This window comes from Zalophus californianus, chromosome 15 (genome assembly GCF_009762305.2).
Source record: "Zalophus californianus isolate mZalCal1 chromosome 15, mZalCal1.pri.v2, whole genome shotgun sequence".
NCBI classification, from domain to species: domain Eukaryota; kingdom Metazoa; phylum Chordata; class Mammalia; order Carnivora; family Otariidae; genus Zalophus; species Zalophus californianus.
The window spans coordinates 57,240,888-57,265,324 of NC_045609.1; the positions used below are offsets into that span (position 1 = coordinate 57,240,888).

Genomic DNA, 24,437 nt, shown 5'->3' on the forward strand with positions numbered 1-24,437 from the left:
CTAAGTTCTTCAATTCCTTTTCACATCACAGATCCTTCCCTGGTCACCTCACATGACAGTGCTCTGTCCCTCTCTTCAGATTTAGCAAACATTTCCTGGGGTACCCACTAAATCAGTAATACTATGTTCACCTAATTACTTTCAGAACTACTCACATGTACCCTGAATCCCCATGTGTTCTGTAATTTGCACTAAACTGTAATCTCTCTAAATGAGATGTATATAAAGTGCTTGATCCGTGCCTGGCACATAGTAAGTACTCAATAAGTGGAAGTGCTTAAAATAGAACATAAAAAATACAAAAAAGGTTGGAGATTAGGCTTTTCCAGAGGAAGTAAGCACTTGACACATGTCAGTTAATGGGTGTCAGCAACCAGACAAACCCCTGCTCTAAATATCGTGATGCTTTTTGGATTCCCTTCCCTACTGAAGACAAGAGAAACCATAAAATCCTTTTAGTAAAAATGTTTTCTTTGTCACAGCCAAAAATATGTATTTGCAAGACTGTTAGAAGGAACAGGCTACTTCCAACATTATACAGTTTGTTTGCTGGCTCCTCCAAAAGAGAAATTGATCACTTAAAATGCACTGAAAGGTTCATAAGAAAAATATTCCACCTACAGCGGAAGCTGCTAGCAGGTTTTTCTAAAGGTGGTTGTTGGCCAACCCCAGGTGTCTGAATAAAGACAATGGCATCTTGATGTTGGGTTTATACATGTACTCTTAGAAACGGCTTACCCCTCTCCATGGGGTAAAATGTGGCTTCTTAGGTCTGCAAGAATTCAGGTTGTACTCGGGCCACTTTCCGGAATTCTTTAGTGTGGGTCTTAGGGCACTGCATCTCACACCAGCTAATGGGAACCATCTGGACACCTGGAAGGGAAGAGCTGATGTTGGAACTGGGACCCCAAATGTTTACCTAAGACTCTTCCCTTTCAAGGCTGGCTTTGAACTGAAGTATCACCAGACAACCTAGTGAACCTCACCTCATACAGAAAAAGCCTTGTTTATTCCACTGACTTATACAGTGAGTCTCCCATTACAATTATATAAGGAGAATCATTCTAATCTCAGGAGTAAGTACTGACACTCATATTGCTGCCTAGATAATTAAAAAAACAAGGGTAACGAGAAAAACAGTGGATTAATCCCAAACCACAGCTCCCAGGGACAAATAAGCACGTGGACGCATGGACCTACTCACCCGATTCACTGTGGGCCACCACCACCCCAAGTTCATTCTCAGCAGTGGTCAGGAGGTAGTTGGACTGTGCATCACCCAGGGAGATCTAGTCACACAACACTGGTAAAGGAAAATGATGGGTGATAAGTCTTCCCTCCCATAGCCACTTGAGTTGTTTTCTACTTGTATTTTTTTTTTAAGATTTTATTTATTTATTCAAGAGAGAGAATGAAAGATAGAGAGCATGAGAGGGAGGAGGGTCAGAGGGAGAAGCAGACTCCCCGCTGAGCAGGGAGCCCGACGTGGGACTCGATCCCAGGACTCTAGGATCATGACCTGAGCCGAAGGCAGTCACTTAACCAACTGAGCCACCCAAGGCACCCTCTTTTTTTTTTTTTTTTTAAGATTTTATTTATTTGACAGAGAGAGTGAGAGAGCACAAGCAGAGGGAACAATAGAAGGAGAGGGAGAAGCAGGCTTCCCATGGAGCAGGAAGCCCGATGTGGGGCTTGATCCCAGGACCCTGGAATCACGACCTGAGCTGAAAGCAGACGCTTAACCATCTGGGCCACCCAGGCGCCCCTCTATTTCTTATTTTGACAAAGGACCACAAGACTGCTGGGAATAAAGGATACCACTTTGGCCAAGACAATGTCACCTGGGCGGAAACTCTTATAAATCTCAACCTGTAAAAAAAAGAACAGGATTGTTAAGTGAAAGCTCTAAATCAGATCTACATGAAACTATTACCCCTCCGGTAGAAGCAGTCTACTTTTTAACTCACAGGGTGGAAGTCATCATTAGTCAAGCCAATTAACAACTTCTACTGCTTTTACAGCATCATCATATAAACAATTTTTAATTCAGTAACCTGATCAGGAATCTGACTTGGACAAAAGTTACTACAGTTGGCTCTGAAAGGATCCAGAGTAAATCTGAGGGATCAACAAAAATAAACATCTGGTTTCAAAGGCAAGGAGTAAACTAACCCCCTTCTGGTCAACAGAGCAAACAAAAATCCTAGGGAGAGGAAAAGGCCAGTGAGGAGAATGCCCCACTTTCCAGTAGGAAACACCTTAAAATTCCTTGGATCTTTGAATCTACATTCCCACAGATGTTTGAAATTCACTGGAATAATTTAAAAGGATTGAGATTCCTAAAGTCATAAGGAAAAAAAGAAAAAGGACCAACCAACAACCTTGTCTTTTTCAGTAGCTCGGACATCTTCCTTGCTATAAAAAAGAATTAACGGAAACATTAATTATCGGTGGGAAAGAATTATTCTGCAGAATCATAGTAGACAAAGAGCTACAAGAGTAGAGATAACAAGTCATAATTGGGACCCAAATGCCACGCACAGAAGTGGGGTAGAGAAGCATTCCAAGTCCTCATCCGGAGGAGAAAACCACATTCCCATTCTTGGGTCACACACAGCAGCAGTATCGATACCTCTGACTAGTGAAAAGCAGATCAGATTTGGCAGGAAAAAATAAGGAACTTTGCTGCCTTAGGAGAGCTTGAACAGAAGCACTATAGAACCACATGGAACCCTGAGGGTGGAAAGGGCCTCAGAAGTTAAATTATCTAGCTCACAAGAATTGTTTGTCCCTTCTCAAAGAACCTACAGGAAAAAAAAATACCATTTCACCCACTAACCATTTTTAAAAATATATTTTTAAGATTTATTTATTTACCTATCTTACCGAGACAGAGGGAAAGAAGAGACCACACACACGCATGTGAGTGGGGGGAGGACACACTCTATTTTACAGAGGGAGGGAATCTCAAGCAGACTCTCCGCTGAGCACAGAGCCCAACATAGGCTCAATCTCATGACCCATGAGATCATGGCCTGAGTTGAAATGGCAAATCGGTTGCTCAACCAACTGAGCCTCCCAGGCGCCCCTAAGACTTTATTTTTAAGTAATCTCTATACCCAAAGTGGGGCTTGAACTCACAACCCCAAGATCAAGACTGGTGCATGCTTTACTGACTAAGCCGGGCAGGTACCCCTCACCCACTAACCTTTTTAATGTCTTAAAATCCTTGGGTTTAAACTATATTAAAGAAAGGAAGATGTTTCCTAAAATGTCTTCTACTTTGTTTCATATGAATCATCCTGCATCACTAGTCTCCAGCTTAGCTCAATTCTTTTCATTTTATTTTTTTTTATTTTTATTTTTATTTTTTTTTAAGATTTTTATTTATTTATTTGAGAGAGAGAGAATGAGAGACAGAGAGCACGAGAGGGAAGAGGGTCAGAGGGAGAAGCAGACTCCCTGCTGAGCAGGGAGCCCGATGCGGGACTTGATCCCGGGACTCCAGGATCATGACCTGAGCTGAAGGCAGTCGCTTAACCAACTGAGCCACCCAGGCGCCCCTCTTTTCATTTTATTTTAAAGCCCAATCTTGTCAATATTTTCCTTTTGTCCTAGCTCATACATTTTAACATTTCCTTTGGACACTACCTGGACAGAATCAAAACACTAAGAGGAGAGCCAGAGAGGCAGGTATAGGAACTGTAATTGTTCCTAAAAATTCCAGTCCCCTGTTCTATCCTAATCTCATTCCAGGTGCTGAGGCAAAGGCAAAGACGTGAACACTGCTTACCGGATAGTTCCTCGAAAAGAGTTCTTAAGTGGTGTGGACCCTACATACAGGATGTGCACTTTGGCAAAGCGCGAATTGATGCTAGAGACCTGGATAACAGAGAAAAGATCAGCATTAGAGTAGTAGCAGTTGTCAGCTCAAGGAGGAGGCAAGAAAGTAGGAATTACCAGGATTTTAGTCCAAGCAACCCTACTAATTATAGGATTTAAGACAAGTTAACTCCTACTTAACTCTGTATAAATGATATATATAAAGTGGAATGACAGTCACTCTGGCCACCTAATAAAGTTACTGTGGGCATCCAATGAAATAATATGGAATAGATCTTGAAAAATACAGAAGCCTAACATAAAAGACACAGGGCATCACAGCAAATCTGGACCTTTAACAGATCTTGCTACAAGCCCTGTAGAGTGGACAGAATTTAAGTGTACATCTCAGCTACTGCATAATATTTGGATCACTGCCTCTTCAGTTATTTTGAGAATAACACATAGATTTTTTGCTGGAACAATTTATAAAGAGAGCAACTAAGAGCTACAAGTTAATTTAACTGGCAGAAGGTGGGGATGGGCAGGGAGTAAGGATGTATTACATTTATTGATCCGTACAGCCTTAATTTGTACTTCCCCTGAAACACCCTAAAAGATGAAATTTAACAGGAATGCTATAAGGTCTTTTGCTTCTCTGCAGAATAAGATCTCAGCTTCTAGATGTTAAAAAATAGACCTCCTTATTACCCTTTGACATCCCTGTTTCCCCAACTGCATACTCAGCTCAGTGAAAGAACTATGTGTGCCTGAACCTGGCTGCCTGGATCACTATCCCAGAACTTTCCAGGCCAGCACAGTCCAGTAACACTGTGATGACAGAAATGTTCTGTGCTGGCCAACAGGGCAGCTCCTAACTGTATGTGAGCACTTGAAATGTAGCTAGTGGGACTGAAGAAATGAACTTTGAATTTTGTTTAATTTTAATTCAATTAAATGGCCACATATGGCAAGTGGCTGCCATATTAGACAGTGCAGTTCCACAGTGATCATGATTTCACCACTGAACAAGTATCCTAAGCAGGGAGGTTAAGACCAACTTACCTTACAGGTTACAATAGCCCCCACATCTGGTAGTAATTGGGACTCTGTTTCTCTCATGACAGAAATGACAGGAAGCTATAGAGAAAACAATAAAATGTGAGATCCTGACTAAGCCTTGCATAAAGGTAATCTGTGGCTTAAGAGTAATGTAGGAATGCTTTGGTCCAGAGCTGAGATCACAAGGATGGGTGGACTATAGACTCATATGTGCCCAGAGCAGACAGCCTTAGAAATTTTAGGCAATAGGAAGGTCAAGGGGCCATTCTTCAAGGGAAGAATGCTACTAGAAGACATAATCTAATCATTTCAGATCAGTTCTAACAAGGTTTTTGGTGATTTTCTTGGGTTTCTTGGTATATAACCATTGTCTATCATCATGGATAACTTGACTCCTCCAAAGTTATACTACTTCCCTCTGTTTCTCACTTTATTGTACTGGCTAGAATTTCCAAATAAATGTTCTATAATAATGGCCATATTTGATTTCTTCTATTTTAAACGAATGCTTGTAGTTTTCTCTTTGAGCATGGTATTGGTTGTTGGTGTAAGACAGTATCTTTTTTTAAAGATTTTAGAGATAGAGCGCGTGCATGAGCAAATGGGGAGAGGGGCAGAGGGAGAGAGAATCCCAAGCAGACTCCCCACTGAGTGGGGGTGGGGGAGCACTGACACGGGGCTCGATCCCAGGATCCTGAGATCATGACTCGAGCTGAAATCCAGAGTCGGATGCTCAACTAAGCCACCCAGGCACCCCAAGACAGATATTTTGAGCCTCATCTTTTATTTACCTCTCCCTCACTTACTATGCTTCAGTTCCCCAGCCTTCTTTCAGTTTCACTAATTCATTAAACATCTTCCCATCTCAGAATTTGTGTTCAACCTGTTCTTTCTGTCAGGACTGTGCTCTCCCCACCTACCCAATTTTTATTTATCCTTTAGATTAAGGTTAAATGTCACTTCTCCTGACTATGGTGGGTTTGTCTTTTACATGTTCTCATGGTAACCTGTAATATTCTTTCAACATAGTCATCCCATTTGTAGCCATGAACTAATTTGAGCATTTACTTGTTTACAATTTATGTCTGTGTCCCTTGATAACAGAAACCATGTGTATTTGGCTCGTTACCATATCTCTAGAGGTCAGCATTGCACCTAGCACATGAAAATGCTCAATAAATATTTCTATGAGGGGCGCCTGGGTGGCTCAGTTGGTTAAGTGTCTGCCTTCGGCTTGGCTCATGATCCCAGAGTCCTGGGATTGAGCCCTGCATCGGGCTCCCTGCTCAGCGGGAAGCCTTCTTCTCCCTCTCGCACTCCCCCTGCTTGTGTTCCCTCTCTCACTGTGTCTCTCTCTGTCAAATAAATAAATAAAATCTTTAAAAAAATAAAATAATAAATAAATATTTCTATGAAATGAATAAACTTAGATAAGTTAAAGACATTCCCAAAATTGACTGAATAAAAAGTCTCTCATTTTACATATGAGGACAAAACTAAAACCAGAGAGATCAAGTTTCTTTCTTTTTTTTTAAAGATTTTATTTATTTATTTGACAGATAGATAGAAAGCACAAGTAGGCAGAGTGGCAGGCAGAGGGAGAGGGAGAAGCAGGCTCCCCGCTGAGCAGGGAGCCGGACGTGGGACTCGATCCCAGGACCCTAGGATCATGACCTGAGCTGAAGGCAGCCACTTACCGGACTGAGCCACCCAGGCGCCCCCCAAGAGATCAAGTTTCTAACCTAAAGCAGAAACAAGGTCTAGTTAGCCAGTACCTAAATGTTCTAATTCTGAATCCTCTTTCTACTATGCTCCCTGTCTTTAAGCTGCTCCTTCCAAGACTGTTTATCTGATCCTGGGCTAATCCTGGATCAGCCTTTGGAACTAGAGAGAACAGTGTTAGGCATTCAACAAACATTTACTGAGCATAGGCCCTTGTGCTTGGCACTAAAGGTATGGTGGGAAGGTTTGCTTCACATGGAACTTAGAGTCTAGTAAGGGAAGAGTCTAGGGGGAACATGTAACTGAATGTTTAATTGTATGCAAAGATGAGCGCGCGGAAAGAAAGAAATTTAGTTCTTTGTGAGAGTTTAACAAAACAAAAAATAAAAGCTCACAAAACTCCTTTCCTTGACTAGTGGGTCTAGCATGGCTTCTCTCATAAAGTGATACTAGAAAGGCTATCTGAAAGATAGGTAGGAATTAAACAGGCTAAGGAGATGAGCGTGTTACAAATAGATGCCGTGTGTACAAAGGCTCCGTGGCAGGAGAGAGCTTACCCCACTAGCGACAGTGAAAGAATCCTATATGACTAGACTGCAGAGTGAGGTGGGAATGGCGGAGCAAGATGAAACCGGAGAGGTGGGCGACATTTGGACAAGATTCAGCTCACTGCAGGGCTGAGTCCGCCTCTGCTCGTCCCCTAACTTCCTTCCCCGAGTGTCCGCAATATAATGAAGCGAGAGCAACACATCTGGTCTGTGGTGGCTAAGTGCCCAGCAGTGGAGACCTCAGCTGGAAGAAACTCGGAGACCAGCTGTTCTGCTGAGGCACTAAAGACGCGTCCGTAGAGCCCCTGCCTAATGACCGCGAAATCAAAACCGGCCTAAAAAAAAGGAAGAGAAGGAGGAAATGGGAAGCTATCCCTTTACCGCGCCGTTCTCGCTGCTCTTCGTCAGGCAGCCAGCAAGCGACGAAAAGATGTAGCCATGTCGGGTGTAAGTGCCGCTGCCCGGGCTGCCCTCCTCCAAGTTACACAGACGTTCGCCTGAAGAAAAACGCTGCATTAGTCACGGGTCCCCATAAGGTGTTGGCCATCCAGCCTTCCTGCCTCTGTCCCACCCAGAATTCGCTATGGGCCCCGCACACTTACCCGGAATGCAGTACCTCACGGGTGGCGCCATGACTGCCACTGGAGGGAAACGAAGTCGACTTCTCATTGGCCGAAATTCAGGAGCAGTTTCACAGTAAGAAACGCGCCAATTGGTGTGATTTATCACGTGATCGTCGGGAGCTCCTTCTCCGGGAAACTTTATTTCCCAGGTTGCCCCGGGACCAGTCCGGGGGCGGGGCTCCAGACCGCCTGCGCGTGCGCCTGTGGTCCAGGATGGCCTGGCGGCGGGTCCCAGTTTGCGGGCTGGTGCTGTGGGTGGCGGGCGATGGTTGGTTGGACTGAGACGGGCCCGGCCGGGTTGCGGAGCTGGAGGGGGTGGCAGTGAGCGGCGGCGGAGGCTGTGGGGTTCCATTTGGCTGACTGGGGAGTCGGCAGGCGGCAGGTAAGAGCGGAGCCGCGGCCTTTGCTCCCAGTGCTGCCCTTTTTTCTAGGGTCGGGCCCTGTTCGGGGCCTTTTCGTGAGCCCGGGTTCCTGTTCTCTTCTTGCCCCGCCCTGCACGGCAGTGCCCTGCACAAGTCTTGGGGAGTGCCCCTTCGGGCAGCGTAACGCGCGGAGCTGGAAGGAGGTCAGCCAACCCACTTGCCCATTTTACAGATTTGGAAACTCACATCCAGAGACAGGATTTGACTTGTCCAGTGGCTCAAAGATAGTTCAAGGTAGAGCCCAAACGGGAACCCAAGTTTTTTTTTTGTTTTGTTTTGTTTTTCACTTCCAGTCCATCGCACTTTGACTACGCCACCCCATTCAGGAATAAAGCCTGTTCCCGGTTTTTATTGACTGCAGCTTCAGATCTTGCAGTCGGATCCTCTCAAGCGGATCTCAGGTCGTGTGGGCCCATCCTTAACTTTTTCTCTTTCAAACATGTTAGTCCGGAAGGGAAGTCTGCACGAGTAGAATGCTGCTCTTACTGATGACTGACAACTACTGCTTAACACAGCAAACATCCTGAGAGCAGCATCTTTGTCCAGATGAGATTTGCTATGACTTTCATCTCAGTTTCCCTTGCCTTCTGGTGGCTTTGGAATATGTCCCTCCCTGTGCAAACCCTCTAGCCCCCACCAATCCAGTTTCCCCTTGGAAAACAGATGGTGACTTAGAGCCTTGGAAAGAGGGGAGTGCTGTGGCCATCAATCCCCTCTAATCTGGTGGCAGACGGCACTATGGCCTGTGGTTGCTACTGAGGGATCAGAGTACTAAAGGCTTGTGCTTGGGGTGATAGTGAAGCTCTGCTTTGCTCTGTTTCCTCCCGTGTTCACTCTGATTCTCCACCCCCCACCACAACACACACGCACACACACACAATTTTTTTCAATTCTGGTTTAGCTCAATTTCTTGAGAAATGAGGAACTTCGTATGTTCAAGTGTGGTCCCATGGACCACAGTATCTCTTCCCTGGCATCCCCATACCCTCTAAACCCCACTAGCTAAAATGAGTTGGGAGGGAGTTGGCTTCAAACTCTTCACTCAAATCTGATCTGTAGCTCTGCATCTACAAGCTTTCAGTTTACATGTTTGGGTTGATTTCTGGTTGGACATATTTTCTAAAATCCTTTCTAGCTCTTAAGTGCTATGATTCTAACAATGGTTTCTATTTCTTTTTACTGACCGTGAAGAATGATAGCATCAGATACTTTTTTAGTGTTACCACATTGGCAGGAGTGCACTTGCTATTATTTGTAGCACAGATAGACGTCTGACCAGCCTCACCACTTCTGCATCCTCCATTCTTTCAACAAGCAATTATTGAGCCCTTCTATGAGCCAGGTTATTGTGCTAGGCATTTTGTGAACTTTTCATTTATACCTTAACCAAGTGTATATATAGAACAATAAAGGGTTAGAGCTGGAAAGGACCTTAGCATTTAACCCTACCCTGTCACTGAATGAGGACACAAGGAGATTGAGTTCCAGCAGGGTTGGGTGATTTGCCCAAGGTCACAGAGCTACTTAAGGGCAGTATGGAGCCCTAAGTAGTCAAGTTATGGGGTAGAGTAAGTCTAGTCCTTGAGGCAGGCATTTCCTATAGAGCTCAGGAATACCAGAGGTGGTTGAGGACAGTCTGAAAGGTGGAGAATCGGAAAAGGAATGTTTCTGGGTTTTTTGTAGACAGGAGAGATGGCATATAATTTGTGTTCATAACAGGTGGGGAAGGCATCTTATTTGCAAGCTGTTGTTGTAAAGAGTATTTTAGCAAATAGGAAACTCTCCATTAGCCACAGTAAGGGAATGAACAGTGATGTGGACAATCTGAGTCACTTGGATTTGTTGTGGGGTAAAATGTTCCTCTCTTACATTTGACTACAGCCATGCACTATTTTGAAAATTCATGCTTCAAGCCAAATCATGGTTCCAAGCAACAGGACTCCAACTCAAGAGGAAGTAGGAAGGATCACTTTTTCCTTTCTTTCGTTTCAACACTGCTTCTTAAATCTCTTAGCTCCTAGGAGTGATGGGAATGGCCAGTTTCTTTATTCTGATGCACCGTAGGTCCTTACTGAATTGTCTTTCTTCTCTTTGCTGGTCTTGTCTCCCGGATTCCTTTTTGCCTTAGGTCATTACAGGACTTTTGGAAGGAGGTAATGAAGTAGTTTTTTTTTGTTGTTGTTGTTTTGAAAGGCCTCTAGTGATTAGCCAGTGTGCAAGGAGAGTACCTTGCTCCAGTTACTGAACTGAAACCAACACTCCAGTGGAGCAGCCTCCTCCAGTTTCTGTTGGGTTTTGAGCTGCCTGTTAAATAAGTCAGTGGAGTTGCTGAGGACAGAGTAGCCCTAGGGGAAAATCAGATAATTTCTTTTCTGGTAAGGGCTTTAAGCTGCAGAATTGAGGAGACTAACGTTGAAGGAGCCCATGACTTCTGTGCTGGATGTTGCCTGGGCAGCTGACCTGCCATGGCTATTGAGTGAAGTAGAAATCACATAGAGGAGATGAAGGTACTTGCAGGGTGGGAATGCTGGTTGGGAAGCTTGGGGCCAAGGGCAGCAGCTGCAGAGAAGACTCATGAGTGTCCAGCTAGAACTGGGCAGGGGAGATTCATCACAGAGGATAGGCTCTGTGGTCTTCATGAACCACAGCATGAAGGCCCCTCTCCCACTGCCAGGGTCTCCTGCCTGTGGTGTTATTCTGCTGTGAACAACTGAAATTGTCTTGACTTTTGTATCCTTGGGGTGGGGCTGGGACTGGAATTGGAGACAAAGCATCTTATGTCATGCAGGATAGCTGAGGTGTCCTGACAGAAGGCAGGGACTCTCATGCTCCCAGGTTGGGTCTGGTGGCCTGTAATATCAGCTCAGAGAAAGTAGGAAAGATGAATATCTTTTGCAGAGATTCAGCACCAGGGCAGATCTAGATGTAGGATCCACATGCTACGCACTTACTCCCCCACTGGCCATTCCTTGGTGAAGAACAATTGTCAGGAAGTAGGTCGATGGGGTGCAGCAGGCAGGATACCCCTGGAGTCCTCTGCTATGATGGCCATGTCCACAGAGGCTTGGCGGCAGCTTTGTGCACATCAGCTGTGCTCCACCCAGGGGTCTGTCTACACAGGCAACTCTAGAGACCCTGCCTTGGCTTGGAGCAGGCTGCCTCTCCCTCAGCCCTTTACTGTGGCCCTTCGCTCTAGGCGTGCCTCATCTTGGATTTGCAGTGCACCCAAGTAGTGTGATGTAAGTAGGGTTTCTGCAGGCTCAGAGCCTCCGGCCCCTACCCCGTGTGATCTGGTTGGGACACCGGCACCAGCCATTCCGCAGAGAAGTGAAGTGACCTCCCTACTTCCCACAGCTGGTGGCTGGCCCAGGTGGGCGTTGTCCTAGGTCTTCGCCTCCTCCTCCCTGGTGGGCTAGGGAGGGCTGGGACTGGGCTGGCTCCTCCCAATGGTGTGCTCTCCTAGGAGCCATGCGGGGCCCGCGGAGCCTGCTGCTGGGGCCCGCCCGCCTCTGCCTGCGCCTGCTTCTGCTCCTGGGCTCCAGGCGCCGCCGCCCGCCTCTGCTCCGGGGCCTGGTACAGCGCTGGCGCTACAGCAAGGTCTGCCTGCGCTCCCTGCTCTACAACTCCTTTGGGGGCAGTGACACCGCTGTCGATGCTGCCTTTGAGCCTATCTACTGGCTGGTGGACAACGTGATCCGCTGGTGTGGGGTGGTGAGTGATGCCCAGGGATGTTTTGGGCTAGCAGAAGGACATGTGTCTGGTGGACCCACATTGGGTTTGGGACCCACACCAGCCCCCTACCCCAGGGAAATTCCTGAGTCTGCTCTTGGTGTTGGCAAACTCTCACTGTGTCTCCCCGACCTCACGGGTGTTGGCAGGTGTTCGTGGTGCTGGTGATTGTGCTGACCAGCTCCATCGTGGCCATCGCCTACCTGTGTGTCCTGCCTCTCATCCTCCGAACGTACTCAGTGCCACGGCTTTGCTGGCACTTCTTCTACAGCCACTGGAATCTGATCCTTATCGTCTTCCATTACTACCAGGCCATCACCACTCCACCTGGATACCCACCCCAGGTGGGTCCCCATGGGCATGTGGGAGGCATAGAGCTGCCGGCTGTGGGAGCAGCCCCAGGGGTGGGGAGGGAGAGTGCCTTGGTATCTTCTGAGGTACAAAACTGGGCTGTCACAGTTGTCCTGATGCTTTTCTCCCTTTGCACAGGGCAGGAATGATATCGCAACAGTCTCCATCTGTAAGAAGTGCATTTACCCCAAGCCAGCCCGAACACACCACTGCAGCATCTGCAATAGGTGGGTCTTGGCTTTGCTCGCTGTGAACCCCAGCTATGGCCCTTTTGCTGAAACCCTAGGGCAAAATTTAAACCTAAAGTTTGAGAAGACGTTCATGAAACGCCCGTCATATACCAGGCAGCATGCCCTCACAGCGTGACACCTGGTCCTCAGGATGGTCCTGGGCTAGGCATTGTCACCACTTATGGACACTGAGCTTCAGAGATGAGTTAACCTTGTCAAAGATCATGTAGCCAATGAAGCAGGGTTTGAAGCAAGGTCTGTCTTCAAAGTCTGTGCCCTTTCCACCTCAGCAGGATGCTGGGCCTTGTAGGAAAGGATGAGCACTGACCTCTCAAGAACCTTGGCCACCGTAACAGAGCCTGTGTCCCTCCCTCACAGGTGTGTGCTGAAGATGGATCATCACTGCCGTATCCTTTTATGATCTCTTCTGCCTGAGGCCTTTCTTTAGCTCCAGAGCCCTGCACTGGGTTGTGGTGCCACAACCAAGGCATCATCCCTCCTAAGACACTGGGCTTATGAAAAGTTAGTAGAAGAGGAGTGGAGGGGACTGGCCATCTCCGGGGTGGGGGGTGGGGGGAAGCCGGAGACTTATAAGCTCTCTATGGGACAGATCTTGGAGCAGGGCATCTATTCTAACAGTTCTTTCTTTTGTAGACTGTCATGCTAACATCTGTGGGGTGTTAAGATATGTTTAGGCTTCATGTTGTCCACTGGGTGTGCCAGATAGAACCATTGGTCCCCTTCTGCTGTCCCATACAGGTGGCTGGTTAACCCCAGTTAGGTTGAAGTATTGGCAGATTCATTTTGCTGAAGGATTTCAGTTTTCACAACTTCCCAGTGGGACTAGTGAAGGCTCTGAAAAGCTTTAACCTCTGGAAACAGTCCCATATTTTCCTGCCTTTGAGGAATAGTTCTTGGTGACTGGAAGCCCTGTGTTTGGGTGATGCCATCATGAAGCAGGGATGAACCAGAGACCAGAAGCTCTGTTTGATCTTGTCCTTAATCCTTCCCCCACCAGCCTGGCTAAACAACTGTGTGGGCCACTATAACCATCGGTACTTCTTCTCTTTCTGCTTTTTCATGACTTTGGGCTGTGTCTACTGCAGCTACGGAAGTTGGGACCTTTTCCGGGAAGCTTATGCTGCCATCGAGGTGAGCCCATAGTTAGGAGCAGGACAGCTCAGTAGAATTGTGGGGCATGGAATCTGTCCCTAAGAAGTGGGGCTGGTAGCACCCCTGCCCTAGAGGCCTGAGAGTATAACCAGTACTGTTTTCCATCCCCTTAGAAAATGAAACAGCTCGACAAGAACAAACTACAGGCGGTTGCCAACCAGGTGGGCCGTCCCCACCCCACTGCCTCCTGCTGCTCAGGCCAGGGGGATGGGGTTGCTGAGGCAGCAGGGGCCCACCTGCTAGTGGAGTTGTAGAGACTGGCTGAGGGGCCTCTCAAGACTGGATCAGGGGTGTTCTGGGAAGCTATCTGCTGACCGAGTGGCTTGGGGTAAACTGAAGTCCCTGGTTTGTGACAGTTTTGGGCTCTCTACCCCATTATCACCTTTTTTGGGCTGAGCAAGGGCTCTGCCTTGGTGATGGCCTGAGCAGCAAGGAGTCTGTGTTAGTGTGTGTAATGGGGTTCCAGGGGACAGAGATCAGGCTGGGCCAGTCTGATCACCCTTTGGTCCTGGTCTTTCTGCGTCCGTTGTCAGGATCGTCCCTTCTCCCGGGCCTTTTAGGACCCCTGAGAGGTTCTGGGCTCACGACTGTACCACTTATCTCTGCTGCCCTTTCAGCCCTTAATCGGAGCTCAGTTCTCCCTGCTTGTGCTCGTATTCTGGGTGTGGGCCTCCTCTCTTGAGGATTGCAGCCACATAGTGAGGGAGTTATCCCTGGGAAGTGTAGTGGCTTCCCCTGGAGCCCCATTTGTGTTGTCAAATCTGGAGGCCCAGGGTCGGCTCCTCCTGTGCTTTGCCATCCTGTCCAGACCCGCTCTGCCCAGTGTGTGTCCACATGGTGATGCGCCAGGCCTGGCCCACCCATCTGGCTGCCACCCTGACTCCTCTGTGGCTTAACTCCCTACTTTCTCACCCTGGGCTTTGGTCCCTTCCCTGCCTGTAGGTGCTGGGGGCTGTGGTGGAGACCAACAGAGCAAATGAACTCCCTTGCTCTTCTTTCTCTAGACTTATCACCAGACCCCACCACCCACCTTCTCCTTCCGAGAAAGGGTGACTCACAAGAGTCTTGTCTACCTCTGGTTCCTCTGCAGGTATTGAACATTCATTTTTGACACTTTAATGGGGGGCAGCTTTGGGAAAACAATTCCAGTGCCCATGTGTAGGTAGGGACCCAGTCATCTGCCACTCTTCTTAGTGTGACTTAGCTTGGCAGAGAGTTGGTGCTTCATTTTCTTCAGTGTTCTGGGGCAGGGAGTGCTAAGGATGCTAGCACTGAGTGTTCTGTGCCAAGGTAAGTTAAACTCCTGCCTCAGGGTAGGGCAGTGCAATTTCCAGATGAGAACTGAAGAGGAGAGGGTGAGGTGAGTTGCTGTGTGATCATAGCTGGGAACGGGAGAGCTGCAGTTGGAACTGTGTGCCTCCTGTTCTAAACCTGGTGCTTTCTCTCCTGTTTCCTAAGCATGGGGATTTTAGGAGAGTTGGACCATTTTTATTAGCAATGCAGACTTGTTTCCCCACCCTTCTTTCCACGTGTCAATGCTTCTTCGTTGGTGTTTCTTATAGATGTACTGAAGCAACAACTCACCTAGGATGTAGGCTGGGAGATAAGACTTAGGCAGAGAGGTCTCTAGTGGATCATTGCTCAGCTCAGTTTCAGATTCAGACCTACTTGTAGCCGCCCCCTCCCCCAAGCTCGCCACCAATCTTGGCCCCTCTTTTCTTAGTTCCGTAGCACTTGCCTTGGGTGCCCTAACTGTATGGCATGCTGTTCTCATCAGTCGAGGTGAGACTAGTATCGAAAGGCACATCAACAAGAAGGAGAGACGTCGGCTGCAGGCCAAGGGCAGAGTGAGTAGGGCTGAGGGCTTGGGGTGGAGGGTAACTGAACCTGCTGTCCTGAAAACAGAAGCCATGGTCAGGGCCAATAGGCATCATAAAAGGTCAGAACTTGCCTAGCTGAGCCTTAGCTTAGCCAGTTTAGGCTCTAAAATTAGGAGGGGATTAAGTGAAAAGGGGTTTGTAGAAACCTGTGTTTTTCTTGGCTCTAGGTTTTTAGGAATCATTACAACTACGGCTGCTTGGACAACTGGAAGGTATTCCTGGGTGTGGACACAGGAAGGTAAAGTAAAACATCTAGACCAGTGCCATCCAGTAGAACTCTTTGTGATAAGAGAAGTTTTCTGTACCTATGCCATTTAAGACATTAGCCACTAGCCACATATGGTTGCTGAACACTTGAAACATGGCTAATGCACCCATAAATTGTATTTTTAATTTAATTTTCACTAATTTAAATAGACACATGTGGCTAGTGGCTACCACTGCAGATCTAGACTCTGGGAGTAGAGACCACTGTTCATTTGAGCCAAAGGGGCTTACGGCCAAAACTGTGTGGTGTACATGCATATGAGGCTTACAGATGACCACAACAGAACCCTGAGAGCTGTTGTCAAGAAGGGACCTCTAGGGAGGACATAGTGACCACCAACCTCCTCCCATTTGTATGGCAGTGTCTGGAGTTCAAGCCAGCAACATGTAGGATCGCAGTAATCTATTTGTAACAGAAGTCCTAAGACAAAAAAATGAAGTTCGCTCCCTGAGCCCACTTTTCAAATTGCAATTCCCAAGACAGTAATAATCAGGTGACCAGAAGTACCTGCCCTCTTCCCTTTCCCGTCCTCATTACAGTCCTGCCTGTCACTGCTTGCAGTGGCCCCTTAGAAGTTTAGCTTGAAACCTCTAAAGGCCCTCGAGGCACCAGAGGGCATACTGCACAAATTAGAACTTTTGTTACCTTTGGGGTTAATGCCAAGGTGGCTTCAGGATACTTTGAATCCTTGCTGAGGACTGAGGATCGGGAAGACCAGGAACTCTTGGAACTCAAGACATTCTATCTTCTCTTGTAGGCACTGGCTTACTCGGGTGCTGTTACCTTCCAGTCATCTGCCCCATGGGAATGGAATGAGCTGGGACCCCCCTCCCTGGGTGACTGCTCACTCAGCCTCTGTGATGGCAGTGTGAGCTGGATTGTGTCAGCCATAGCTTGAGCACCACTCTGCTTCCTGCATTGTCTCAAGGGCCTCCAAGGATAGCTTCTTGGAATCCTTGGGCAAAAAGAGTCAGTGGGCCTGCCTTCGAGTACCATGCAGGGACAACTCAAGGACCAATCTCCTGGCTACTGCAGAAACAAGGCATGATGTGGAAAAATCCTAGGACTGACGGACCTTTACTCAGCTCAGGCAAACTGAAGTTCCAGCCCCACACTGGAGATTAGGCAGCTAGCAACCTTGCCAGGTGCTGACCCCAACCTCCTCCAGGTTCCAGCACTGGGGTTGGCCACCACCTCTTCCACTTGCTATCTGAGAAAACACCTGAACAGTAGAATGGAGATTCTGGCTTCTCAACAGGGCAAGACACCAGTCCTACTGCTGAGGTCACTGCCACTTCTCACATGCTGCTGAAGGTGAAAAATAAAGGTATTTGATTTTTAAAGATATGTAGCTTCTCTTTGCTTTTACTAGAGGGTGAGGAAGGGAGAAGTCAGGGTCAAGGCCTAGTGTTTTGGTCATGCTTCCTGTGCTCTACTTGATGGGGTGGATGCCCCAAAGAATTGTTAGTGTTCCTCTAAGCGTATGCAGTGGTGCTCTAGTTAGGTGCCACAGAGACGTAAGTGGAAAGGGGGAAATATCTGACCGCCCCATTACCAAAAGAAATCTTTATTCTGTAGTAGGTACACACACATCCATCATTCTGGTCCTCAAAGCCACATTCATCTGCATTCGCCTCTCAGCAGCATATCTCCCTTTTTCTGACAAACAAATGGAAGAGCCCCAAGACCAAAATCTTTCTTCAACCACAAGTGATCTCACACTCAGTTACTTCACAAAGCCATTAGAAGTCAGGATTCCTATGTTATAGAGCCATGCAACAGTGGCCCAGGGAGAGGCAATCAGAGGCCAGTGGTCTCCCTGCCTTGGGCAAGATGGCTTGATAGTTAGTAATTCCAGGTTAGATTGTCTGTAGAACAGCCTACGCCAGGACTGAGGGCTCAGCTGCCAGGGCTCCCCAGCAGAAACCTGTAGGCAAAAAGAATGTTGGCAGCATCAGCGATGAGGCTCATTTCAAACCCATCTTGCCCATGACCTAGAAACTCACCATTCTCCCCTGGCTGATACTGCCTCCTTGCGTACCAGTCTCTTCTTGTCATCCAGGGGCTTGGCTAAAGCTCGGATCACCTGTGGTTTGTACGGCAGCAGCTGTGGAGTTAGAAGAGCCACGGCCTTGCTCAACCAAAGCAACTGAAAGGGCTGCTTCTCTGACTCTATGACTAATGTTCTTCCTATTCTCCTTTAGTGATTCCAGAGAATGCTCTGTGGCAGGATGGCTGTTCTATCAGGCAAATCCCTGCCTGTGTATACCTCAATCACACAGCAGGGTGGCCAGTCCCACTTGATTAAGGCAAAAAGGTACTTCTCTGGCTCTTCTAAGAAGGGTCCAGGCCAGAGAGGACTATCTCAGGTACTCACCACAGGGGTGGGCAGACGAGTAAGAGCGTGCATACACTGCAGTGCAGCAATCCGGACAGCCTGGAACACAACCATAGAGGGTGACGGGAGACCCATGAAGGAGAGACATAGGCGCCAAAGAGTTGTGGGGGCTTAACGCACCATGGAAGGGCTAGAGCTGAGGTTCAGAAACTTGGTGACGAGGGTGTCCACGTGAAGACTCATGACCTGGGGGGCTTCCAATAGAAGAGGCTGAAGGCAGCTGAGGGTGGAGAGCTGTACTACACAGTCAGAGCAGGACAGGGCTTCCAGCAGCAAGGAAAGCAGCTAAGGGGCCACAGAGAAGGCGGGCACGATCACGTATGTGATGAGCCTGCTTTCCCTCCACCTCACCATGCCCTGGCTGGGGTCAGTGGCTTAGTCCCTGTTTGAGGCTCTGACTGCAGGGCTTACCGTGGGCAACTCTGGCAAGAGCACAGGCTTAGGCAGCCTATTAAGGACATGAGACAGGCCCTTTAGGTAATTTGGCTTCACATCTGTAAAAACATGGAAAAGCTTAGGGAGAAACTGGTCTCAGACATAGAGCTTGGGAATTCAACTCCAATCTCTATGAAGCTGGGACATCAGCCTAGAAAAAGGTTGGAAAAAAACCCCCCAAAACCCTCACACACAGAAAAGGCAAGATAGGCTCATCAAAGGAAAAAAGTGGGACAAGAATGTGGAAATTTAGCCTTTCAGGTACAGATGACAGTATAGCTCTAAAGAAGCACTCAGGTCCTAAATTATTTGAGAGAATATGGCCTGAGCAAAGGAAAGGTCTATATATTCGGGGCCTTTCTTTTAGACCCTTCTCACCTTGGGAAGCAGCATGGAAGCCCTGGACCAAAGCAGGCACATTATCTGTGAAGAACCGCTGGCGGAACATGATCCGCACCTCAGCATGGCCAGCACGGGTCAGCACATCTGTGCAGTCGGACATGAGCAGAGAGAAGCCATCGGCTGCTGCTGGGCCTAGCTCTGGATCACTCAGGAGGCCCATGAGCTAGAGAAAAGAGGTGCACCAGAAGAGAAGAATCAGTCTTAAATACTCAAGAGGAGGATGGCTGTCCTTTCTGGGAGAATAAAGAGGGAAGTTTCTGTGTAGGTCCTTGGCTCTCCTGTCTCCAGAATGGACTTACCCGGTCTGTAAGGCAGGAGCTGAGAGGATGATATCTGAGTACTAGGGCCTTTGTTACCTGTAATCAGAAAAACAGGGCATGACACTCAAACCCCAGAACTCCAAGAAGCATGCTTATGGTTCAAGGTCAAATGGAGAAATTTTATTTAACCAGACATCATTGTCTCTGTCTAACCAGAATCCATTTTGGCTCCGTACCCAGAGAAGCAGTGTGAAGGCCTGACTACGACAGGGCCCAGGGCTCAGGCCAGCCTCTACTCTGTCCACAGCTAGCTGCAGGAATCCATCCAGCTGTTGCCCTAAAAATAAGAAACACTGATGGAGAGGCTACATACACATTTCTCCTTTAACAACAAAGGATAGAAGTCATTTAAATGCAGAGCTCCCTGAGAAGCCTTTAGAAGAGAACAGTATCATTCTGGCTGTGACTTTGCTCATTCAGCTCTAGGACACTAGCATGAGAGTCTGGTTATCTCCTAACATGGGTGCTAGTATTTGGAAAGAGCAGTCTACTTCTAGTAAAAAATCATCTCTAATAGCTCCCTGTGGTGAGTAGGATGACAGACCTAGACAGAGCACTCTCCTTGAACCCTCTTATCTTCCTGTGTCCCTTAATGCTTTGCCCAACTCTGGTCCCAACTCTTGTCCCAAGGGCTGTCCCTTGGGAGTCCCTATGACATTATTAGCAGCTCCTTTTTTAAAGAGCATAAGGGCTAAACTTCCAAGATTTCATCAGTAATCGATTCAGGGAGGCTCCCAACCCCCAGCCTCATTTCAGTACCTGAAGGGAGCTTGTTGAGGAGTCCTGCAAAGCATTTGGCAGCAGCGGTGGAGGAAGAGGGGCAGCTGGGGCAGCAGCTCAGCTCTACAAGCTCCCGCATGAGTTGGTTCAGCTGAGGGATTTCCACCTACATAAAACCTGACCATGTGATGCACGAAGAGAACACTCGCACTCCAAGAAATACCCAGTAGAAAGTGGCAGCAGGGGCCAGGATGGATGAGAACTAAATTCTCCAGTGAGGAAAACAGAAGATCAGCTTAGCCCATGGCAAGTTTCTGTCCAGAAGTCACTTGGGAGCTGCCTCCCCTTATCAGGGTTAAACTAGGGTACTCCCCAAATGTACTCACATTTCGAGGTAAGGAGCAGACAAAGGCCATAAGCAGTGCAACCAGCCGCCTCTGCCCTGAGGAGCCATCCTATAAAGGAAGAAGAGCTCCAGCAAGCCTGTCCTGCCAGCAACAGGCTTGTCTGCCCCCAAACCGATCCCAGATTAGCCCTAAAAATTTGAAGGAAAGAAGTCCTGGGGCGCCTGGGTGGCTTAGTCGGTTAAACGGCTGCCTTCAGCTTAGGTCATGACCCCAGGGTGCTGGGATCGAGCCCCACATAGGGCTCCCTGCTCAGCAGTCTGCTTCTCCTTCTCCACCGCTTGTGCTCTCTTGCGCGTACTCTCTCTCAAATAATTACGATCTTAAAAAAAAAAAAAAATTCCCAAGATTCTTTCCCTTCTGATCCATCAGACCCTCACCTGGAATGGCTGGAATCTGCAAGGGAAGCTGTTTTCAGGCAGAAAGGAGATGTTGCCATCCAAGAAAAGGGGCACAATGCGGGCGACACTCTGGGCAGCTAAGCTGGGGATGGAAGACTACGTATCACCAAGGAGCCAGGGTTCTGAACTGAAGTACCTTGAGTTCACATTAGAGTCACTGAGTCAATGGGCCAGAACATGATCATTCACTCATTCAGCAAGTATTAATTCAGCATATATTATGTGCTAAGAACCGTTCCCATTTTAGGCCCTGGTGATTTAGCAGTGAACCAGATAGATTAAATCCCTGTTCTCCTGGAGTTTACAGTCTAGAGAACTCAACATATATTAAAAAAAAAAAAAAAATGCTCCATTGGTGATTCTTATGCACATCTGTAGCTAAGAACCATTAGCCCATGCCTCCACTACCCTCATAGTCCATGGTGCTAAAAAGCCCCTTCCTTTTACAGCAAAACTACTCCCTCCACATTTGATTCTGGGTAAAAGGACAGCTCAGAAGGCAGCTACCTGCTGCTTCTCCCCAAGACTGCTATCCTCCCGCCTAGGATCAAGCCACATCAATGATTATACTCACTCAGGGCTCAAGTGGGTAGTGGCAGTGCCAATGACAGACACCATGGCGGCCAAGACCTCATCCTCCAACAGTACTTTTCTCAGAACTGAGTGTTCTTTCTCTGAAAAATCAACACACACACACACACACACACACACACACACACACACAGAATCACCAGGCTACGACTATGGTTCAGATGATTAGGTCCTGTCATCATCAGGACTCCAGTCACAATGGCAGCAGTTTCTAACCTGTCCTCTAGTAGGGTTAGAGCACCATGTAGCCCTGAGCACCAGCACGGCAACAGAAGGAGTGGTTAACGTGGGCCACAAAGAGTTCTTGAGAACTCTGTGCTGTCCTTTAGACTGGGCAATGTGGAAAATAAAGCTATTATGACCTTAACTTCAGAAATATTTTAGTTTTTTCCAAAACTTAAAAGATAACACAGATGTATCGTCACGGGTCTTCATTATCACAGCAGTTACCTACATGGAGCCACCACAGGTACATACTATATGCACCACACATTCTTATTTACTCCTTACTAACTACCCTGTGACGTAGATACTACTCTTTATCTTCCCCTTATAAGTGAGGGAACAGAGGCATACAAAGGCTAAATATCTTCACTTAACAAGGAGTGGAGTTGAAGATGAAACCCAACCAGGTCAGCTTAACTCCAGAGCCTCATTCTAACTAAACTAATTACATAGCAGTTATAGAGAGAAAAGGTGTGCATCCTTTTGAGTGTTGCTAACACCGGTCAGGCTGGCACCCTTTGCTTGAAGTGAAATCTCACCTCGGGGACAAAGGAGTCAAAAGAAGCCTCTGCCGGTACAAAATGTAATACCGGTGATAGCCTCAGGGTGGCAGCGCTGTTCAACATTAGCGGATGGCTGAGGCCCAGAGGAGGCATAGCTAGAGAAGTGTGGGGTGCAGAAAGTCACCTGGCATGGAAGCCTGCACAGCCAAGGCAAGCAGGCAAGGTAAAGCTGTCTGATGGAAATACCAGCAGCTCTCGCGGTCCCGCTGGCATTTTTCTGCCACCTGCTGGAGGCTCTGACAGACGGCAATAACTTCACTGGTTCCTGCAACCATATTCCCTGTGTGGTGAGAAAATATTGTCTGTCGTTTCTTTAAAAGCAATTCCAGGTCTTTCAGACACAGAATATGGGAAGAGTAATCAAAGATGAGTGACTAAAGAGTCCAAGAGTGTCTTATAAAGAGCCAAATAATTTTATTCTCTTGGCTGTTCTTTTTCACCTCCGATTCTGGAGCAGAACCAGCTCTGTGCCATCTCTGCAATAGAAACACTCATACGTTTTCTCCTTTCGTTTTCACAACCACCCGAGAAGTATCATTTCCCCCATTTCATACAGGAGGATGAGGAGGCTAAATGAAACCATCAGTGGTTTTCCAGGGTCACATTAAGTGCAAAGTTAGAGGAGTCAAACCCCGGCCATACTCCTAGTCCAGTGTTCTTTCTACTACGTAATGGCTGCTGGAACACCCATTGGATATGCCACAGAGGGCTGGGCAGTGCCAAACCGGGAGCTTAGGGAATTAGTGAGGGCCCACAGTGAGCTTGCATAGGTCCACAGTAGCAACAGCTGCTGTCACTTATGCCTTGGAGCAGTGGTGCGTATGAGCTAGCTAAAGATCCTGTTCAAATTCTGATCAGGAGGGCCTGAAATTCTGCACTTGCAACAAGTTCCCAGATAGCGCCCATGCTGCTGGTGGATGGAACACATTTTGAGTAGCACGGCCCTAGAGTGGTGCTTTTCAATTCTGACTTCACACTGAAATCACCTGGACACTCAACAATTCCCATTGTTCAAGCCCCATCCCTCCTCAGAGACTGACTCAGCTGAATTGAGGCCCAGGCCATCGACATTTTTTAAAGGTTCCCATGTGACTCTTACATAGAGCCACCAATGGAACCACTGACTTAAGAGGCATCAACTCCAAACCTGCCTACAGCTCCCCATTCAGCCCAGCTCCTTGATGGTTATTCCTGGTATTACCTTTGTTCATCTGGCAGAGATGCTGTAGCAGCAGAGGCAGGGTCTCCTTGACAATACTGGGATGTGCTGATGCAGCTGACAAAGCTTGCAAACAGCGCAGACGCCGGGAGCATTTGGTGGGCTCATCCCCTCTAGTCAAATCTAACTCCCCTGAAAGCAACCCAGGAGACATGACTTCACTGTGTGATGGCACACATGAAGGCCCCAAACATCCCTGGGAAGGGGTGAGCCACAGAGGACAGAGACACATACCTCTGCGCAGTTCCTCAGCAAGCTTGGGCACGAGGTGACTGCTGAAGGCTACGGGGTAGAGAGCGGCCAGGGCTCCTGATGCTTCCAGTGCTGCCACCCTGCTGGGGCACAGTGCAGATGAGCAATAGCTGAGCCCTGGCCCACAGGTCTCTTGCCTAGGCCTGCCACTAAGCAGACTCAGGGGTGTGGACTCCCAAGCCTGCCTTGCTTAAGAGCAGGACTCAAGAAGTTCCTATACCACCAAGTTGTACAGGGCTTCTTAATGCCCTCAAAAGAGGCAAGTCTGACATCTCCAATCAGTTGGCAGGCAGAGTCAAGCACAGGGCCCCCCTCCCCTAGGGATAGTCAAGGGTCAGAAGCACAGAGCCCTGGAACAGCTTGCTCTATCTCGCTGCTTTTGAGTCTCACCAACTCTGGGAGTCCTCCTCCAGGAAGCTCAGTCTGTACAGGTGACCCACTGCCAGCTCCAAGTCCCCAGAAGACAGGAGATCTGTGTTAGAAAGAAACACAAACCTCATCTTTCTTCCTCTGTAGCCACCAAAACCCTTTCCAAAGTCCTATTAGATATCCCAAACTGCGGGGCGCCTGGGTGGTTCAGTCGGTTAAGCTGCTGACTTTGGCTCAGGTCATGATCTCAGGGTCCTGGGATCAAGCCCCGCGCTGTCAGGCTCGCCGCTCAGCAGGATGTCTGCTTG

The 24,437-nt window shown here is 47.9% G+C and overlaps 3 protein-coding genes across 12 annotated transcripts in view; 1 reads left to right on the forward strand and 2 right to left on the reverse strand.

Annotated features, from left to right (window-relative positions):
* Positions 1–450: 450 nt before the first annotated feature.
* Positions 451–7,874, reverse strand: EXOSC1 (exosome component 1). Of its 3 annotated transcripts, XM_027591832.1 has the most exons (8): positions 7,757–7,874; positions 7,536–7,651; positions 4,888–4,962; positions 3,794–3,882; positions 2,382–2,415; positions 1,819–1,869; positions 1,205–1,289; positions 451–873 (listed from the first exon to the last, which is right to left on the reverse strand). In XM_027591832.1, the coding sequence occupies exons 1-8, from the start codon at positions 7,821–7,823 to the stop codon at positions 767–769; spliced, it is 624 nt and encodes a 207-aa protein (XP_027447633.1). In that variant the 5' UTR covers positions 7,824–7,874; the 3' UTR covers positions 451–766. The 3 variants fall into 3 exon arrangements, with proteins under 3 accessions (XP_027447633.1, XP_027447644.1, XP_027447652.1); XM_027591843.1 differs by lacking the exon at positions 4,888–4,962 and having other exon boundaries at positions 696–873; XM_027591851.1 differs by lacking the exons at positions 2,382–2,415; positions 3,794–3,882; positions 4,888–4,962 and having other exon boundaries at positions 696–873.
* An 84-nt stretch (positions 7,875–7,958) lies between these two features.
* ZDHHC16 (zinc finger DHHC-type palmitoyltransferase 16) lies at positions 7,959–17,173 on the forward strand. 6 transcript variants are annotated; one of them, XM_027596720.1, is made up of 12 exons: positions 7,959–8,159; positions 8,372–8,433; positions 11,663–11,910; positions 12,078–12,272; positions 12,418–12,506; positions 12,888–12,916; positions 13,528–13,661; positions 13,796–13,843; positions 14,687–14,772; positions 15,406–15,529; positions 15,730–15,800; positions 16,588–17,173. In XM_027596720.1, exons 3-12 carry the CDS (start codon positions 11,668–11,670, stop codon positions 16,700–16,702), a joined length of 1,134 nt encoding a protein of 377 aa, XP_027452521.1. In that variant the 5' UTR covers positions 7,959–8,159; positions 8,372–8,433; positions 11,663–11,667; the 3' UTR covers positions 16,703–17,173. The 6 variants fall into 6 exon arrangements, with proteins under 6 accessions (XP_027452521.1, XP_027452520.1, XP_027452519.1 ...); XM_027596719.1 differs by lacking the exon at positions 8,372–8,433 and adding an exon at positions 11,396–11,569; XM_027596718.1 differs by lacking the exon at positions 8,372–8,433.
* A 208-nt stretch (positions 17,174–17,381) lies between these two features.
* MMS19 (MMS19 homolog, cytosolic iron-sulfur assembly component) overlaps positions 17,382–24,437 on the reverse strand; it is a 33,212-nt gene continuing 26,156 nt past the window's right edge. For 2 of the 3 annotated variants that reach the window (XM_027587935.2, XM_027587937.1), the window contains 16 exons: positions 24,151–24,232; positions 23,743–23,843; positions 23,491–23,640; positions 22,414–22,569; positions 21,485–21,584; positions 20,890–20,992; positions 20,492–20,560; positions 20,145–20,271; positions 19,562–19,662; positions 19,365–19,421; positions 19,042–19,228; positions 18,640–18,722; positions 18,349–18,513; positions 18,208–18,267; positions 17,837–17,937; positions 17,382–17,757 (listed from right to left, as the gene is read on the reverse strand). In XM_027587935.2, the coding sequence (XP_027443736.1) occupies positions 17,730–17,757; positions 17,837–17,937; positions 18,208–18,267; positions 18,349–18,513; positions 18,640–18,722; positions 19,042–19,228; positions 19,365–19,421; positions 19,562–19,662; positions 20,145–20,271; positions 20,492–20,560; positions 20,890–20,992; positions 21,485–21,584; positions 22,414–22,569; positions 23,491–23,640; positions 23,743–23,843; positions 24,151–24,232 (1,670 nt within the window). In that variant the 3' untranslated portion in view covers positions 17,382–17,729. The remainder of the gene's footprint in view (positions 17,758–17,836; positions 17,938–18,207; positions 18,268–18,348; positions 18,514–18,639; positions 18,723–19,041; positions 19,229–19,364; positions 19,422–19,561; positions 19,663–20,144; positions 20,272–20,491; positions 20,561–20,889; positions 20,993–21,484; positions 21,585–22,413; positions 22,570–23,490; positions 23,641–23,742; positions 23,844–24,150; positions 24,233–24,437) is intronic. The other variant, XM_027587936.1, reaches the window with a different exon arrangement.